Here is a 16,861-nt window from a genome sequence, read left to right as displayed (position 1 = left end):
CTCCAGTTTCTGGATCCAGATGTTTGAGCATTGAGCAGTAATATACTGCTAAACCACCGAATAAAATGAAATTACAGACTATAAAAAGGTCAATCAGTCTGGGTCATCATCCTTGTGAGACGGTCATGCTCTTGGTGCATCAAATACTTAGTCATAGTTCTTACTGATTAAAACTGTTGCATTTGGGTCTGAATTAGTAAATACGTCAATAAAGATTGAAAATTTGTTATTTTTAAAAGATGTCATGTTCGTAATTGTGGACATCAAGGACATTACATTACATTAAGCCTGGTAAATACTTGCACAATTACATATAATCCCTGCAGCTACCCTCTATATACACCCGGAAATATGCACCTAAACATTGCAAAGAGTTGTTCTGGTCTATATTGTCAATTACTGACTTCACTTCATAATATTTTAAATTTGCAATCTGCTGATGCAAGTATATATTCTTGCTGGGATGCCTGTCTGCCATCTGTAGTAAAAATGTCTCCACAATTCTTTTCATAGCACCGACCCTGATAGAAGCAGTCACACATAATCATGCTAATCAGACGGACACAGAGTTCTTTTAACAGTGGTGGAACTGAGCAGTCATGTGACCTCTAATCTCCCCCTTCCACGGCACGCTCCAACCCTTTTGGAAATCCACGGTGGGGGTCTATTTAACCCATTAATTAAAGAGCACAGAGGAGGTTGTAATCCTGCCATGGAAGGTGAGGAGTGAGCTTGTGAGAGGAAGAAGGAGCATCTGCAAAAGCAGCCAAGCAATGATTGCAAAATTACATTTTCCTTCATCACCAGAACCAGTAAATGCCACAAGAGCCTGCTTTTTAACAGCACCTCATCATCTTTCTCATCTCTTTGGATAGTTCCCTTATGCCCCATCATAACGAGACACCGCCCGCCTTGGATTAACAACAGATAAAGCGACTTAGAACAGCAACAGGGGTTAAATATCCCACTTACTGCCTCCTTGTTCCTGCTGAGACAGTAAAACTAAGACTTTCAAGAGACAAATGGATTAAAGATACACGAGCAAAAAGCCAACATGGCAGACAACTAGTAAGCCAGCCGACCAGACGGCCAGTCAATAAGCCAGTCCGTCTTAGCTGTCGATAGGGACCGCAGCCTTATGCAGGGCGTGGAGCCAATGGGCTTTCTCTCATCTTTGATTGGTTGGTAACGTTCGGAAGTAGTGGTAACCTATATATGACAGGCTAGATTACAGTCAGCGTGGGCAGCCAGGCACACGGTCCACACTCAGAGGATTCCAAATGCACACACACAAAGGAAACACACACAGAGTCCATTTGGCCACGTGCTTGATATGGAGTCTATGAGCAAACACAGCGGGGTCTTGCTGAAGCTTCACACACAGACATCAACACATGCAGAGGGAAAAGAAATGTGATTCCAGGCCAGGAAATATGTGCAGCTTTTCAGATCAGATATGGTTTCACTTAAATCTATTTATTCCTGACTCTGCAGACATAATAAACAGTTTTTATGCATTTTAATGTTCAAAATGAGTGCATTTTATAATATTTTATACCCATGGGAACCACAGCAGTGCACAAGACAATGATGGCTGTGCCCTTGGTATGCAATTCTTGTCAACCAATTTCCTTGTCTTGGCTTTTCATTGCCTCGTTTGTCTCCTGTCTTTGTGTTTCCGCGGGGCCTCTTCCCATTCCTCTGCACCGTCAGTGCACCCATAGAGACTGCCGCTAAAGTCATTTTGCAAAAAAAACGCCAAAGTCTGATTTACAGCCACATATTTGTCCACATGCATGAGGCCATTGAAAAAAAGGCTGTAAACTGTGTCAGTGGGACTCAGAAGACTAAAATCCTGAGATGTTCCCTCGTGGGATTAAGGATGTCTTTAGATGTGGGATTTTGAGTGCGTCACATCAACTCTGCCTTGCTAAAACTTTTGCGCCGCCAAGGTCACAGCTGTGATTTCCTGTCATGCTTCCTGATATCCACACGCTAGACAAACCCAGGGAACATGACACAAAAATTAAATCTGGAGATGCCACATTAGACTGAATTCTGTCCTGAACTCCCAAGTGTGTCGACCTCAAAACCCAGGCAACAGCAGGGAAGGGGAGTCAATCAGGCAGCCCCGCAGCGCCTCTACCTGTTTCCTTTCTGTACCAGTTCAATGGAATCCCAACTATGTCTGCTATAACTAGTGGCTTAGAAAAGCCAACAAAAGGCTTCAATGTGCTGCTGGAAGAAAACACAGAGCAGGAGATGCAGCTCGTGGAGAGAAAAGAGGATAAAAAAACCTTTTAGACAGTAAGCTGAAGACAAGTAAACAGCAAGAGCTAAAGTTGCAGTAGGTCTGACAATGATGCGGTTGATCTATAACATGTCAATGGTTGGTTTTAAGAGGAGAGCGTGAAAACAGGCTGATTTCAGTATTTATAGATCAATATTTACAGATTCATCACTTTATGACTTCATTAAAAGCAGCTCATGGCCTTGTTTGTTTCTCACCCCAGTAGGGTAACTGTCATCTTCCTTTTATTTACATTCCCTCATGCATGGACAGGTATTCACAGTGAAAGGCGTGCACAGATCTGTCCAGATGCTCCAGCAAACAGATACATACTGGTTTAAACAGGATTATCAGCATTCTTTTCTGAATCCACAGTTTGGGGTGCTTTGCTGTTTAATTTCAGCTGGAAGAGGAGAGGCCATCAACTAATCTTTCAATAATAGACACAAGTCACAGGGCAAGAAAGTTTACTGTTAAAAACTGTGTTCCTATTATCAAATAACTTGGTCCCAGTGGTCTATACAGGATAGACTGGTCTGCCCGCCAATGAGCCAGCATGGGTCTCCAGGGTTGGCAGTAAAACTGAGAATTCAAATGGACAATTGCCACTCTGTCAAATATTTAACTGGCCCTCTCTTGGTAAGCAGAGAAACTAATTGGTTTGACAGCACAGGGGGGAGAGCTAATTGGCTGGGTTATGTCAGTCAAAAGTGGGTGGGAGAGGGGACTGTGGTGCCATCTGGGTGTCAGCAAACCGTTGGATAATCCTGGGGTCCCTTCATCCCTCCATGTTTTCCCCATTCTGTCCCAAGGACAACTGCTGCCAACCTGTCCGCCATCTCAACCAGAGCGCTGCAGAGACATACACTCAGCAAAACCAGGGCTTATAGTCCCCGACAGCTGCCACCTCCAGTAAAAAAGCTCGTGTTTCCCCTGTCAGTGTCGTATAGTGCTTGACTAAATATCTTAAGTTTAGGAAGACTACATGTATCACACCCTGTTAGTAATAAATTACTTCTAATATGAAGTAATCTAACTGCTGTTGTATTTATTTTAGCAAACACAATATTCCAGGTGCGCTAGCTGAAGGGAGCCACGCAGGCCTGGTGAAGGGTGAGAGGCCAGACAAAGAGCAGTCTCAGAACATCTGACCAGTACTGTAGGCCCTCTGTGTGGGAGGGCGGCTGGGCAAGACGACTACTGACAGCTGCTTCAGTCCAAAACATGATCGGGGGGCAAAAAAAAACACAGACGTACTCCCACGCAGACACAGAAGCCCTGCAGAAACCTACCGAGCAGACACACAAGCGCTGAACTGATAATCCCTCATCCGGTAATGGTTTATTGTGGTCCTACAATGGCTAATATGTAATAGAACAAGTCCACGTCCTACAGAAATGCTCCCACTATAACTTGCTATCTGGTTTGAGGGGTTACCTTTATCTTTTTCGTATCATCCTGATGCTTTTTTTGCACAAATTGCCTCCAATGTTTCCATTTTTTATTTCCTCTTTCACTAACTTCCTTTCTGCTTCCAGTCCAGTATACTTAAAATACCCCAGGGGGCAAACTCAAAAACACTGCTGACTTGTTCAGTTTTGAGCACAGAAGAGGTCTTTTTTTTTTCCAGTGGAACCAGCAATGCCCTTCCCAAACAGTTTGCTGCTTGGAATAATTTCTGCCACAGTGTGTACACAGAACAGGAGGTGGAGGCAGTTGCAACAGAAGGGCAGAGAGATGCAAATGAGCTGGAGAAGGTCAAGGACATTGAAGAGAGCTGACAAACCTTCCTTTAACCTCATGATGCAAAAGGGACAGTTGGACGATGAAGTCTCAATAAAACCGCATCAAACGGCAATCCTCTGTAAAATAAAGATGTGTTCCAGTGGGATTGGCAAAGGGGGAAAGTAAAAGGTTTAGAGGAGAGTTTCAGATAAGCAGAAAATATAAAAAACAAAACAAAAAAACAGCGCTATGAGAAGGAAAAGCAGGATGGTTGTGATACACCATGCTGCATGTAGGGAGCTTACTGGAATGGCATTCTCTCGTATTTTAACAGAACATTAAGGGAAATGTGGTTTTCTGTCCAACAACGATGGCAAATCAGTGCCGCTCTGTAATCTGCAACAAGATTTGCTGCCGTTTGCAGTTTTACACCACTTAAAGCTACTATTTTAGTTTAATCTACAGCACAGCAGGAAACAGAAAAGCTTCAGGGGCGGAGAATCTTCCTGTCTGCTGCAGATGACAGTACAGGGGGACTGAAAAAACACAGTGACTGGAAGTTATGAGGCTGCTTGTTGACTCTGCTTAAAGGGATCCCAACAATAGCTGTCTGCAAAGATTTCTGACAGTCAGATGATTAAGTGCTCTCAATTCAAGGTCCCTTTGTGCCTAGCCTACATTTACTCCAAAATATATGTTAAACAGACAAAAGGCAACATGCGCAAATACACACACACACACACACACACACACACCTCCAGTCTTCATGAGTTTCGTCATACTTATGAAGATAAGTATGACGAAATTAAACATTTGCGTGGATTTATTTAATCCCTGTCACACTGAGGTGCTGCTGGAGGATGGATTGGCTTGAAGGATTTCTAAATCTGTGTCCGATTACTTACATCTCAAGCATGATCTCGTTCAGGTAAATCCCGTCCACCAGCTCAACATATTCCGATAATTTTGTGCCATCCGTCACTGTCGGCTGCCCGACTGTCTGAACCTGAAAATAAATGGGGGGGGGTGCAAAAGGGTGTTAATAAACCCAATAAATGGACTGTATTAGCGGGCAGATGTGGCCACCGAAAGAGGTTGTAACACATTTGAATAGGTAATTAGGGCGCTTACCCAGCAGACCAGAGGCGTGAGCATAAACTGCTCCAGCAAAGGGGTGAAAACCTCGTTTTCCATATTTCCCAGAGCCACGCGGGCAATTTATTTTAGCAGATGTGGAAAAAATGTGCAATCCTTCACAGAAAGGTGCGTTTTTTTAGCTCCACTCATGTAGCCGATTCGCGCATTTTGGCTGACATCCACAGAAAGACAGACGGGTGTTCTTGTAGGGGGGAAAAATCCACATCCGTTAATCCACAATCTTCTAGACAAGACCCAGCTGTTTCAGATGACAGGATCTGAACTTGCTGGTTCCGGGCAAGGACGAGAATCTTTCTAATTTTACATTTTTGATGCTAAAAAAATAAAAAAGGGTCTGTGATCGCTAATGTTAGCTGACCTGTGAAACCAGGTGAAGTATAGCTTTATGCTAGCAAATTAATCTTTTTTAAGGGGAGCGTGACACAAAAAAGATCACAGAACGTTATATAGGCAGTCCTTCAACGCGTCTAAGAAGTAAAAATATCCACTAATGAAAACCCCAGATTCCTGGATGCTATGTTAGTCATCCCTCCAGTGGGTAAAAGGACATTTTTATCCAGTTAGTCTTCTTCTTCTCCTGCCTCCGTTCAAATGAGCGCAGAGCAGCGATGATGACTGGAGGACACTTAGGACCGCCCCTCTCTCTCTCTTCTCTGCATCTTCCTCCGCCTCCTGTGTGCGGAAAAGAAAAAATAGGCCCCTCATCAATCCTTTCTCCACTTCTTTGAAACGAATCGGTTCATTGATTGCCAGAGAATAATGGTCTGATTTTAAAAAACAATTAAGGGGAATCGAACGAAGGTTTAGAAGAGAGATGGAACTGTAAGAATCTCTTCTGCTGCACACTGTATTATGAGGGGACGTAACTAATTCAAAATAAACCTTAATTATGATTATATATTTAACAATATCTTGGTTTAGACCCTTTGTCTGCCTAGCAAGCAGTCCATTACATCAGAAGGTAAAATACTGACATCTGCTGGTTAATGTACATAAGCATACTGAAGGGATACAGTAAAATTATAACTTGACATTTGTCCTGCTGGCGAGATGAACATATGTTTTATTTATACAATACAGACAACTGACTGAAATTATGGGTGAACATATTTTCTTATTAGAATAAAGACTTTCAACAGTCCAGTCGGTCACATACTGTATAAAGAAAAGAATTTATATATTTCAGCAGGATTTGAGGGACATGTACACTAAATCCACTAAAACAAAAAAAGCAATTGTAATTGTTCATGTGGAGAAAAGTTTTAAAGTTGTCTCACCAAAATGTTAAGTTTTATAAATATCCAAAGCTAAAAATAGTGCCTTAAAGTAAAGCGCAGACTCTTTCAAGGATAAAAGTTACTGCTTCTACCTTCTTTCGACCGAAAAGGACTAAGATCTTGATTAATAAAGCTGAGTCATAGAAGCAGCTGAAAATTCAAAATAAGTGCATAGCAAATCTATTTCAGTATCAAGGCAAGGGCTGAAAGACCCACACTCTTCCATCCCAGAGGTCAGGAACGATGATGAATGCCTCTGTGAGTGTCGATAGACAGATAACCAATGAAAACCCTAAGAGGCCAGGTCACCTCTTCAGGACCTGGGGCAGATTGATTATCTATTTCCTCAGCGCATTTCAGGAGCAGTTCTAATGCAAAAGCTGCAGACCTTATTTGCATTTAGAACAACGGTTGCACCGGTCATTGTTTGAGCTGAAGGCCGTTAGAGATCATAACAAAGCTTGTCGTGTCTTTCTTTTTCTTTTCTTTTTTTCAAAAAATGTCTTGCAGCTTAAGGTGGAAATTTAAAAAAAACCTGCCCAAATATTCCTTATTTTCATTGTGACAGAATCAAATGTGCAACAAACATACTTTGGACTTTGTCTATTGTTTTATATTACATATCTTACTGCCATTGTATTTAAGTCTGTAAGTACCTATTTTTTAAATGAAAATCAAACCTAAATTTTGCATCGGACACTGATGAATTGGTACATAGTCTTTTCCACATTGTGATTCAATTTTTCCCTTGTAATCAGTTTGTTTATCTATTGAATCCAAACTCAAGCCATTTTCTTTCTTAAACCAGATGTTTCTTGACCCTCCAGCTCAGTATTGACACAGACAAAAATGATTTCTGTCGGTTTAGCCTCTGTCTGCTCATCAGAGAGCTGTTCTCTCCAGCACAGTGTAGCATTTATTTGTATCAGAGTAGAATTCCTTAACCTTGGATTGAACGGGAAGCTCCCGCTAGTTTTATTGGCATATATTATTCATGATGCTTTTAGTTCGCCCATAAAGCTGCATCCGCCCTCACTTATGGCCACAAGTGTAGACATCCTCAGAAGCATTCCTCACATACAAACACTGATATAAAATAGGCAAAAAACCCTTAAGAATCTGTGAACACATGGAAATGATTCATCGAGTTGGTGCAAATCAAATCCAGGGCAAAAAAGAGGGGAAGAAAAATCACTGGATGAGGATTTCAATCCACCAAGGAGAGAGCTAAGGCTCCTCAGCGACCAGATAAACCTCCTTCAAATCGCTGTAGTTTCCTGTTAGTTGTTGCAGTGGAATTTACAAGTCACCACAAATATTTTCATTTGGGACTCTGCTGAACTCACATGCAAGAAAGCACATTAGGCTGACGCTTACTGACGCTTCCTCTGTCTTAAATTACCTGTTTTGACCGGCGCCACGACAGCAATATTAACATTCAACCATCTTGACAGTAAAATACTTGTTTTATTTAAATTTTTCTTTGATACTATTGGATACCATTTCTGTTCACTACACACTAACAATATTACTTTTCCAAATGTCTTAAATGAATTTAGATTTTGGATTCATGATATTCATCATATTGAATCCAAAATCTAAATTTGATTCAATATGATGAATCCAAAATTTAAATTCATTTAAGACATTTGGAACATGTGAGATACCGTTCTGCTCTGCCATGTACTGTAATCTAATTACCGTGTCTGTGACAAAAGAAATCATGCCTTGGCACTTCAAGGTACCATGAGCTGTCCAAACAGTGGTTTCACTCAAGCTTATGGTTGTCCACATCAGTCTCAGGAGGTTAAATCCAATTACTGGCTGACAGCTGACGGCAGGAATGATTTTCCCAAACAGAAACCGGTTGCAATTTCTTCATTATTTTGTATTTCATTTAAGGACTAGATGTTATAAATTATGTTGCAGAACATGTGTTTCAATGGTTGTTCACATCCAAAAGTTGTGTATGAAGTCAAACTGGCTCCGGATCTTTAAGGTGATAATCTCAATCTATGTCACGACAGGAATGTCTCTGCCTGCCAGTGACCTAGAAACCCCTCACCTAGCACCCCTGAAGAAAATCCTTAGTGTCTGTGCGTGTGTGTGTGTGTGTGTGTGTGTGTGTGTGTGTGTGTGTGTGTGTGTACTGATGAAACGAGAGAGAGATGAAGAGAAATTGTCCCTTTGTCATTCGTAATCCTTGACAAGAAACTGACACCAGGTTTTGCTCCGGTCTCTTATTTCCAAATATATGATATAACAATGATGCATATTGACCTCTGTCAGGTTATATATGACAGAGGTCATGACATCTAGCAGTACGTTTGTACAACACATAGGTGTTAAAGTCGTGAAGCAATCAAATGCTGTAAAAAGTGAAGGTCATTTTTGCTGTTTATCATTATGTCATCTAAACGATTACAGGAAGCATTCACTGCTGAGTGGATGGTCGTAAAATCTAAATGTATCACAGAGTCATGCTCACACAAACCTTGGGAGTAATAAGAGATGTTGTTGCATCGTGTTGGTTTGTGTGAAATTGCACTGAAGTCTGCGCAATGGAAACATAATCCAGTTTTACAGATGCTGTCCATGCTCATCTGTTGCCATAACGACTGCAGCACCCCACTGTTGGTGCGAGGGCTCACTAAGTATTGTGCTTTCTGGCTATAAAAACTGATCTGCAGGCACAGACACAAAATTAAGCAATAAGAGATACATGAGCCTACTGTCAACAAAGAGAAAACACAAGCAATTTCACAACTGCAGCAGTATTTCTACACAAAAGGAAATTCTATAAAGAATGGACATTCTCAATTTATTTATTACTGGTATTAATTCGTTGACAAAGGCAGACATTAGATCCTGGGTAAATATTGGCAAATGTAACTACCAGGGCTCCCATACAGGACATAATAGATGATATTAATAATATCCAAATAACATTTTTTCACGCTTGGTCAATTAAGTGGCCTGAAACAGTAAAAACAACGTAATGTAGATTCTGCCAGAAGTCAAAGTCTGGAACTCAGTCAAATATATATTTTATCCTAAAACACAAAACATTCACAGAGCAAAGTTATTCGACTGCTCTTCTGTATTAAACATTATTGACAGTGATTAAGCTATGTGTTTATTTCAAACAGCTAATTTTGGTGAGGAACAATGGATCCGGAAACGTCATGCACGTGTGATCTTTTTTCCATATATCCGCTACTCTTCCACAGTGTACATTCCTCATTATTGGACAATACTGCCACCTAGTGGTAAAGAATTACAATTGCGAACTTCATACGCAGCTGCCTCCTGTGATACACTCTTTCTTATTGAATAATTGTGAAGAATCTTCTATAATATTAGCAATGCTACTCAAAATACTCATCAATCTCTTATTTCTATCTAAAAACTGTAAATTCGACGCAAAGTGAAATTCGTTAAGTATGCTCCGGATGACTAAAATCAGGGAGGAACTATTGTTCAACGGATGGTACGGACATATTTCACGTTGCACATCTGTTCCAATTGAGCCTATCAGATCACGCGATTCGAGGAAGCAATTCCGCACATGTGACCAATTAAGATGGAAGCCCCCTATACGCACGTCTGAACCGGAGAATCTCCGACTATAAGTTTATTTTAAGGTTTTGATTTTATCTTTCGAGATATGAGGTATTTCCTTCGATTAGGGCATTCATTTGCCCGGCTTCAGGTTCGTTTATGTCACCAGAGCGTTTACAGTAGCCATTCAAATCCACGAAGAGTGGGAGTGGACCTTGGGGAGAAGTATGTCGACTTTATTCACTTCAGTCAACTTATTAACGGGCAACACTTTTTATTCATTAAGGATATGCATATAAAATGCCAGTGGATTGATTACTTTGATATCTTTATTTTGACAAGTTGAATAGTTAGCTATTTCTACAAGAGAAGGGTGAATATATATATATATATAAAATTTGGGTACTTTTTACATGACGCTAATGTAATGTTGACAATTAATGCGATATTTGGATCATATGCGGTGTTTTTATCGTAGGAAACTTGAAATAGCTTCTGGGAGACTTGCCAGATTTGCTGATGGATCTGCTGTTGTACAGGTACACATGCAATCAGAATCTACAACAGACGCAATCACGCTGTATGCGGCAATTTGACATTTCTAAAAAAAAATCCTCTGATCTTTTGCAAGCTGGGGGAGACCTCTGTGATGGTGACTGCTGTGAGCAAAACCAAACCTTCCTCATCCCAGTTCATGCCTCTTGTGGTATGTTCTGTCATGATTATTGACTTGAATTTCAGGACGTTGTTCTGTAGTGAGTGTATTGTGTGTGTGTGTGTGTGTAATGCTTGTGTATGTGTGTGTGTGTGTGTGTGTGTGTATAAAAGGTGGACTACAGACAAAAAGCAGCTGCTGCAGGGAGAATTCCTACCAACTATTTGAGGCGTGAGCTTGGTACCACTGATAATGAGATACTCACCAGCAGACTTATAGGTAAATAGTTAAGAATATTTGCAGTCAATTGCCTGTTATTCGTTGTGCTGGTGGTGATTGTTGTGCGTTTTAAGTAACATTTAATTTTTGGTTTCTATTGTCCAGATAGATCAATTCGACCACTGTTCCCTCCTGGTTACTTTTATGACACTCAGGTCAGTTTCTAAACACTTCATGAAAATATATGGTTGATATTTTTCTTTAAAAAAACCCAAAACAATATTAATGTATCGATGCCCGCACTGTCTTTTGTGTAAACCCGTGTTCTTGTCATCTCCTGTAGGTTATTTGCAACCTGCTGGCAGTTGATGGTGTCAATGATCCAGATGTTCTTGCTATCAATGCAGGTTAGTTGCATCTTGTGATTATCTGCAGTTTGTTCTTGGATCTGTAGTTAATTTAATCTTTCCTCTTATTAAAGCATCGGCTGCTTTAGCCCTGTCTGACATCCCATGGAATGGACCAGTAGGTGAGCAACAAAGAATGGGAAAACATTCTACTGTACCAGTGATTAGCATCTTGGGGCTACAAAGTTATTTGTTTGTTCGTACAGGTGCTGTACGTGTGGGCTTAGCAGATGGAGAGTTGTTGATCAACCCCACTAGGGCAGAAATGAGCTCCAGCACTCTTAACCTGGTTGTGGCCGGAGGTCCGAGCAGTCAAGTGGGTAAGGTGTCAAAAAAACATTAGAAAATAGGTCATGTAGGCCTGCGTGTCCTGACCATTTGATTCAAATGTTTCTTCAATGTGTAATTGTTCATCAGTGATGATTGAGGCATCTGCTGAGAATGTACTGCAGCAGGACTTCTGTCATGCAGTCAAAGTTGGCATTAAACACACCCAACAGATCATACACGCCATCCAGCAGCTCGCACGAGAACAGAAGATCACCAAACGCACCCCAGTCAAGCTCTTCTCAGTTCCAGCTGACATGGTGGAACATGTGCGGCAGTAAGATGACATTAACCATAGCCATATTGGTAGTTTACATACAGCCAGGCAAAAAATACATTAACTAAATAAAATAATTAAATGTATTCTCTGTTTCTGTTTTGCAGAGTAGCTTCTGAGAGCATCTATGCTGTTTTCACAGATTCCACTCATGATAAGGTAAATGTACATTTTCTTGACCTTTGTAAAGGCTTTAATGAGGGCTCAGTTTGCTTGCTGATGTTCAAAAGTGTTTCAATTATTAAAATACAAATTGCCATTCACATATTTACTGCTCTTTTGTCTTCTATAATAATTAGTCTATTTTGAAGTAAATTCCAATTAATGTGAAAAGATTCTCAACTTTGTATTAGATTTCAAGAGATGAAGCTATTAACAAAGTTCGCCTTGAAACTGAAGAGAACATAAAAGGTAAATTATTTCTTCTACACGGAGAGTTTAAATTCTTGTTTCTTGTTTTGATTTAGTTCTGTCAGAAGAACAGTGTTAATTGTTATGTTCCTCTCACAGACAGGTACCCTCAGGCTGAGCCCTTCGAAGTCATTGAGTCTTTCAACACTGTATGCAAAGAAATATTCCGCAATTTAGTTCTTAATGAATACAGGAGGTAAATCAGTGCTAGATAAAATCTTTGTCACCTATGTAAGAAGCATGTTCTCTTAATTCATGCAAAAATCTATTTTCTTCTTGTTAATGCTGTAGATGTGATGGGAGGGAGTTGACAGCTTTAAGAAACATTTCTTGTGAGGTAGACCTCTTTAAACCGCTGCACGGCTCAGCTCTGTTCCAGAGAGGACAAACACAGGTATGCAGATACAACCAGGTCAGAGGAAATGAATCAAGCAAAGATGAGATTGAAAATGAATATTTAGTCTTGTTTTCTCTGTAAAACACTGTAATTTTGATAAAGAATGGAGACCACAGAAGGGTCTTTTGTTTGAGTGCAGCACCTGTAAAGGTAAATCTTTTTGTTCTATAGGTGCTGAGTAGTGTCACATTTGATTCGCTTGAATCCAGCGTCAAAGCAGATATAATCACCACAGCTTTGAGGTAAGAACACATGAATACACACTTGAAAATGTTCCATTTACGGTGATGAAACCGGTTGAGAACATTCCGTTTTTCTTTTTATAGCTATAGAAAAAAATGATTAGTCTTTAAATTAAAATCAAGAAAACGAAGGCTTTAAAACAAACTTTAAAATAATCTCTGTCATTTATTTCCTTTCTGCAGTGGCATTAAAGACAAAAACTTCATGCTTCATTATGAAGTAAGGAAAATGTATTTTCTATTTTTTTGTATCTGAGTTTTTCCCCTCACGAGCATTTAAAATCTTTTCCTTATTTTCAGTTCCCGCCATATGCAACAAATGAAACAGGAAAAGTAGCAGGCCTCAACAGGAGAGAGCTTGGTCACGGTGTGTAGAAAATCCTGGTCTCCATCCAGACAGTAGAGCCAAAGATTGCGAAGTTTTGCTGTTGATGTCTTTCAGGGGCCCTGGCTGAGAAAGCCTTAAGATCAGTCATCCCTAAAGAATTCCCTTTTACTATCAGAGTCACTGCTGAGGTACTTGAGTCTAACGGTGCGTACGCTGAAGCTGTTTCTGAAACAAGCACAAGCAATCAGCAATAAGAAGTTTTATTAAAGTTTCTCTCTCTTTTTCTTCAACCCGTGTCAGGATCCTCCTCCATGGCGTCAGTGTGTGGAGGCAGCCTTGCTCTAATGGACGCAGGTACCTGAGTGGGAATAGAAGTGTTAAAAATATATGAAGTTAATAGATTTAAATGATTTTAAATAACAGCTTGACATCAACTGCTTAGATAACCGTATTAAATGAGTATTAGAGATTTTAAAGGATGCATCAGTGTATTTTATGATCGCTTTGCGTCACAGGTGTGCCGATCTCATCTGCTGTGGCTGGCGTAGCAGTCGGCCTCATTTCCAAAGCCAACCCAGCAAAACTAAGCGAGATCCAAGACTACAGATTACTCACTGACATTCTGGTGCTTACAATTCTCTTGCATTACCACTTTAGAACTGTCTGTAACTGCCAGATGTACATATTTAATGAGCTGCCTAATGTTTATTATTTTTGAACAGGGCATTGAGGATTACCTGGGAGACATGGACTTCAAATTGGCAGGAACAAACAAAGGAATCACTGCTTTACAGGTTAAATGTTTTAATGCTCTAGAAGGAAAGTCCTGAATATAAGATACACATTTATCTAAACGTGTTTATTTCACCGCCAGGCTGATGTGAAGATTCCAGGTTTGCCTCTCAAATTGGTAATGGAGGCTATTCAGCAGGCCACAGGTGAGCTCAAAAAGCAGCGAGACAGCTCAGAATTAATGATTGTGAAAGATAAACTAAAGTGACTTTATGAACTTGTGTTTCAGTGGCAAAACGAGAAATCTTGGGCATCATGAATAAATGTATTGCAAAACCCCGAGCAAATAGAAAGGAAAATGGACCTGTTATTGGTAAGTTGTTTTTCTCATCACACAGAACCATTGTGAGAGTTGGTGTGGCTTGTTGATACAGTTGCATAGTTATTCTGATGAGATAACAGGTAAATCTTCAGCGTGTAGTCAAATGACCGGACCTCATCGTTATAAGAAAGGCTAGTCAAGGGGGAAAGCGTCCCAGAGTGAAGAGTGAAATTGAGGGGAGGGTCGGGGCTGGTCCATGTCAGGTTTATGCCTATGACACGACACTGTGGAGATATAAAAAATGAGCTAATGTGTTGCAAGCAATACTCATAAACTCTAGTATACGTGATAGTCACTTTACGATAGAGTTAATAGGTGCGTAAAATACATACACAACTGTCATACTTAACAGCGTACTTGGTGGTCCAATAGCACCATCTGCTGGTCAAGAAGGCGCATAACAACACTCGCACGCGGCGCATATGTCGGACCGAATTAAGCATTGCGGCAGTGTTACAAAATCTGGCTCCATGTACACACAACCCCTAAATCACTGCAATCATACTGTTTTCATAGACGATGACAAACAAGACAACAAGTATACTACTGGAAGAAATATATATCTGGATGTCAAGGTGGTATACACCAGATACTTGGTGCATCCTCTTAACACTTAAAAACACTTCCAGATTAAAACAACCTTGGTTACCTACAAGTTTGAAAAGCGGCCGTGGCCTGTGGTTGATTACAACCCCAGGATGACTACGTCACTTATGTGAATAAGGACAGAAACCTATGCACACCTGTAGAATTATAGCCTTTTACACAAGTTGGTTGTGTCTTCCTGAAGCCTCCCTAACAGACATGCAAAAATGTTTTGTCAACTCAGAAAATGTGCGAGTGCCCATTTCCAAACGAGCGCTTTTTGTCGGTCCAGGCGGTTACAACCTTCGCAGGCTGCAGGCACAGACAGGTATTATGCAACCTGATCTTTTTATTCACTTGGAAATAAACCCAGAAATTGTGTGGAGAAGCTTTAATTTTACGCTGAAACTGTTGATTTGCCTTTTTGAGGGGTGACAATAAATCAGGTGGATGAGGAGACATTCTCTGTGTTCGCTCCAACACCAGGAGCCATGAATGAAGTCCTCGCCTCTATCAGTGAGATCAGCAAGGATGATGTGAGTTTTTCCTACTCAAGGAAATAAGGAAACCAACGATAAAAACCATAAATGTTTCGTATTCATGTCACAAATGAGATGAGGTCCATTTACAGACGATGTTTTTTGTTGCAGCAAGAACAGCAGCTGGACTTTGGTGCCATCTACACTGCCACCATTATTGAGATACGGTAAGAAACAGATGTGGATGTTTAGTAGATGCTCAATGGCATCTGGGAGAAGAAGCAAACAATGTTTTAGTTGTTTCTGCTTTCCTTCCAGGGATATTGGGGTGATGGTGAAACTTTATCCCAACATGAGTGCTGTACTGTTACACAACTCACAGCTGGATCACAAACGGGTTCGACAAGTTCTCACAATACTGCTTGTTCTTCCATTTCCCATTGACTGTAAACCATTAAAATCTTCCCTGTATTTTTGCCCTTATCTAGATAAAACATCCAAGTGCTTTAGGTTTTGAAGTGGGACAACAGATTCAGGTAGGTGTCTTTAACTCCACAGTTTCTAAACACTAAGAGGATTCCTCGTGTTTGCATTGTGAGATCTTTGCTCTGAACTTTTTTGACAGGTCAAATACTTTGGACGCGACCCAACAGATGGAAGAATGAGACTTTCGAGGAAGGTGCTGCAGTCTCCTGTTGCAACTGTCGTTAAGACACTCAGTGAGAAACAGAGCATCTCTGTGGGTTCAAGCAGCAGCCAAACCAGTAGCACAGCATCAGTAGCAGAGGATGCGTGATCCTCTGATCCTGTCACAAAGGAAGCTGTGCACAAAGACTTGACTGTGCTTTTCATTGATAGACATTCTGAAATATGCACAGTGGTGTTTCAGCTCCTTAAACCGGTTTTCCTACATCTGGCATCAACAGGTGGCTACAAATCGAGACGAACATGCGGATTGATGTGCGGGAGATGCACTTCAAGAAATGTTCGGGTTTTAACTTAAATGTGTTGTGCTTGTTTTCATTCCTTTCCTCGCTCAGCTTGTATTGAAACTAACTCATCCTATCATAATCTGTTTTCAAATTTAGTCTCTATTTAACGCATGTTATATATTTACAGCAGTTTTTTTTCATATGTAAATAAAGCATTTCCACAAGGTTTAGAGGTGTGTTCGTGGGAGTTTTTTTTCTGTTCTTCCAGGAGTATATTTGTGAGGTCATCCAGTCATGTTGGATGAGATGGCCTGTCCCTTAATTTCTGCTCAATCCATCCCAAAGGTCTTCCGACAGCTAGAACTGGGCACAAGCCAGTCAAATTCCTCCCCATAAAACTCTCACATCCATGCCTTTAGGGACCTTGATTTGTTCTCTGCAGAAGGGAACGACCTCTTCTTTCACAAATGTTTGAAA

The 16,861-nt window shown here is 40.6% G+C and overlaps 2 protein-coding genes across 9 annotated transcripts in view; one reads left to right on the top strand and one right to left on the bottom strand.

The window, feature by feature from the left end:
- ccdc88ab (coiled-coil domain containing 88Ab) overlaps positions 1-5,779 on the bottom strand; it is a 38,197-nt gene extending 32,418 nt beyond the window's left edge. For 6 of the 8 annotated variants that reach the window (XM_029835686.1, XM_029835688.1, XM_029835687.1 and 3 more), the window contains exons 1-2: positions 5,147-5,779; positions 4,921-5,021 (exon numbers count right to left, since the gene is read on the bottom strand). In XM_029835686.1, the coding sequence (XP_029691546.1) occupies positions 4,921-5,021; positions 5,147-5,209 (164 nt within the window). In that variant the 5' untranslated portion in view covers positions 5,210-5,779. The remainder of the gene's footprint in view (positions 1-4,920; positions 5,022-5,146) is intronic. The other 2 variants (XM_029835690.1, XM_029835691.1) reach the window with 1 other exon arrangement.
- Positions 5,780-10,015: 4,236 nt separating this feature from the next.
- pnpt1 (polyribonucleotide nucleotidyltransferase 1) lies at positions 10,016-16,614 on the top strand. The gene is made up of 28 exons (XM_003963877.3): positions 10,016-10,236; positions 10,490-10,550; positions 10,643-10,717; positions 10,840-10,945; positions 11,051-11,100; positions 11,229-11,292; positions 11,367-11,414; positions 11,499-11,612; positions 11,710-11,896; positions 12,004-12,055; positions 12,250-12,307; positions 12,407-12,503; positions 12,599-12,701; positions 12,876-12,946; positions 13,130-13,166; positions 13,247-13,313; positions 13,389-13,478; positions 13,575-13,628; positions 13,790-13,899; positions 13,997-14,068; positions 14,149-14,212; positions 14,296-14,379; positions 15,218-15,301; positions 15,403-15,509; positions 15,624-15,679; positions 15,771-15,849; positions 15,941-15,988; positions 16,078-16,614. The coding sequence occupies exons 1-28, from the start codon at positions 10,118-10,120 to the stop codon at positions 16,246-16,248; spliced, it is 2,328 nt and encodes a 775-aa protein (XP_003963926.1). The 5' UTR covers positions 10,016-10,117; the 3' UTR covers positions 16,249-16,614.
- Positions 16,615-16,861: the final 247 nt, after the last annotated feature.

Source organism: Takifugu rubripes, chromosome 4 (assembly GCF_901000725.2).
Source record: "Takifugu rubripes chromosome 4, fTakRub1.2, whole genome shotgun sequence".
Lineage (NCBI taxonomy): Eukaryota > Metazoa > Chordata > Actinopteri > Tetraodontiformes > Tetraodontidae > Takifugu > Takifugu rubripes.
This window is presented reverse-complemented; position numbering and strand designations above follow the sequence as displayed.

Coding starts and splice junctions, on each gene's coding strand:
- pnpt1 (XM_003963877.3), top strand. CDS start 10,118: ATGAGGTATTTCCTTCGATTAGGGCATTCATTTGCCCGGCTTCAGGTT. Junction 12,504..12,598: donor GTTCTTAATGAATACAGGAG/GTAAATCAGTGC, acceptor TTAATGCTGTAG/ATGTGATGGGAGGGAGTTGA. Junction 13,629..13,789: donor CCTTGCTCTAATGGACGCAG/GTACCTGAGTGG, acceptor TTTGCGTCACAG/GTGTGCCGATCTCATCTGCT.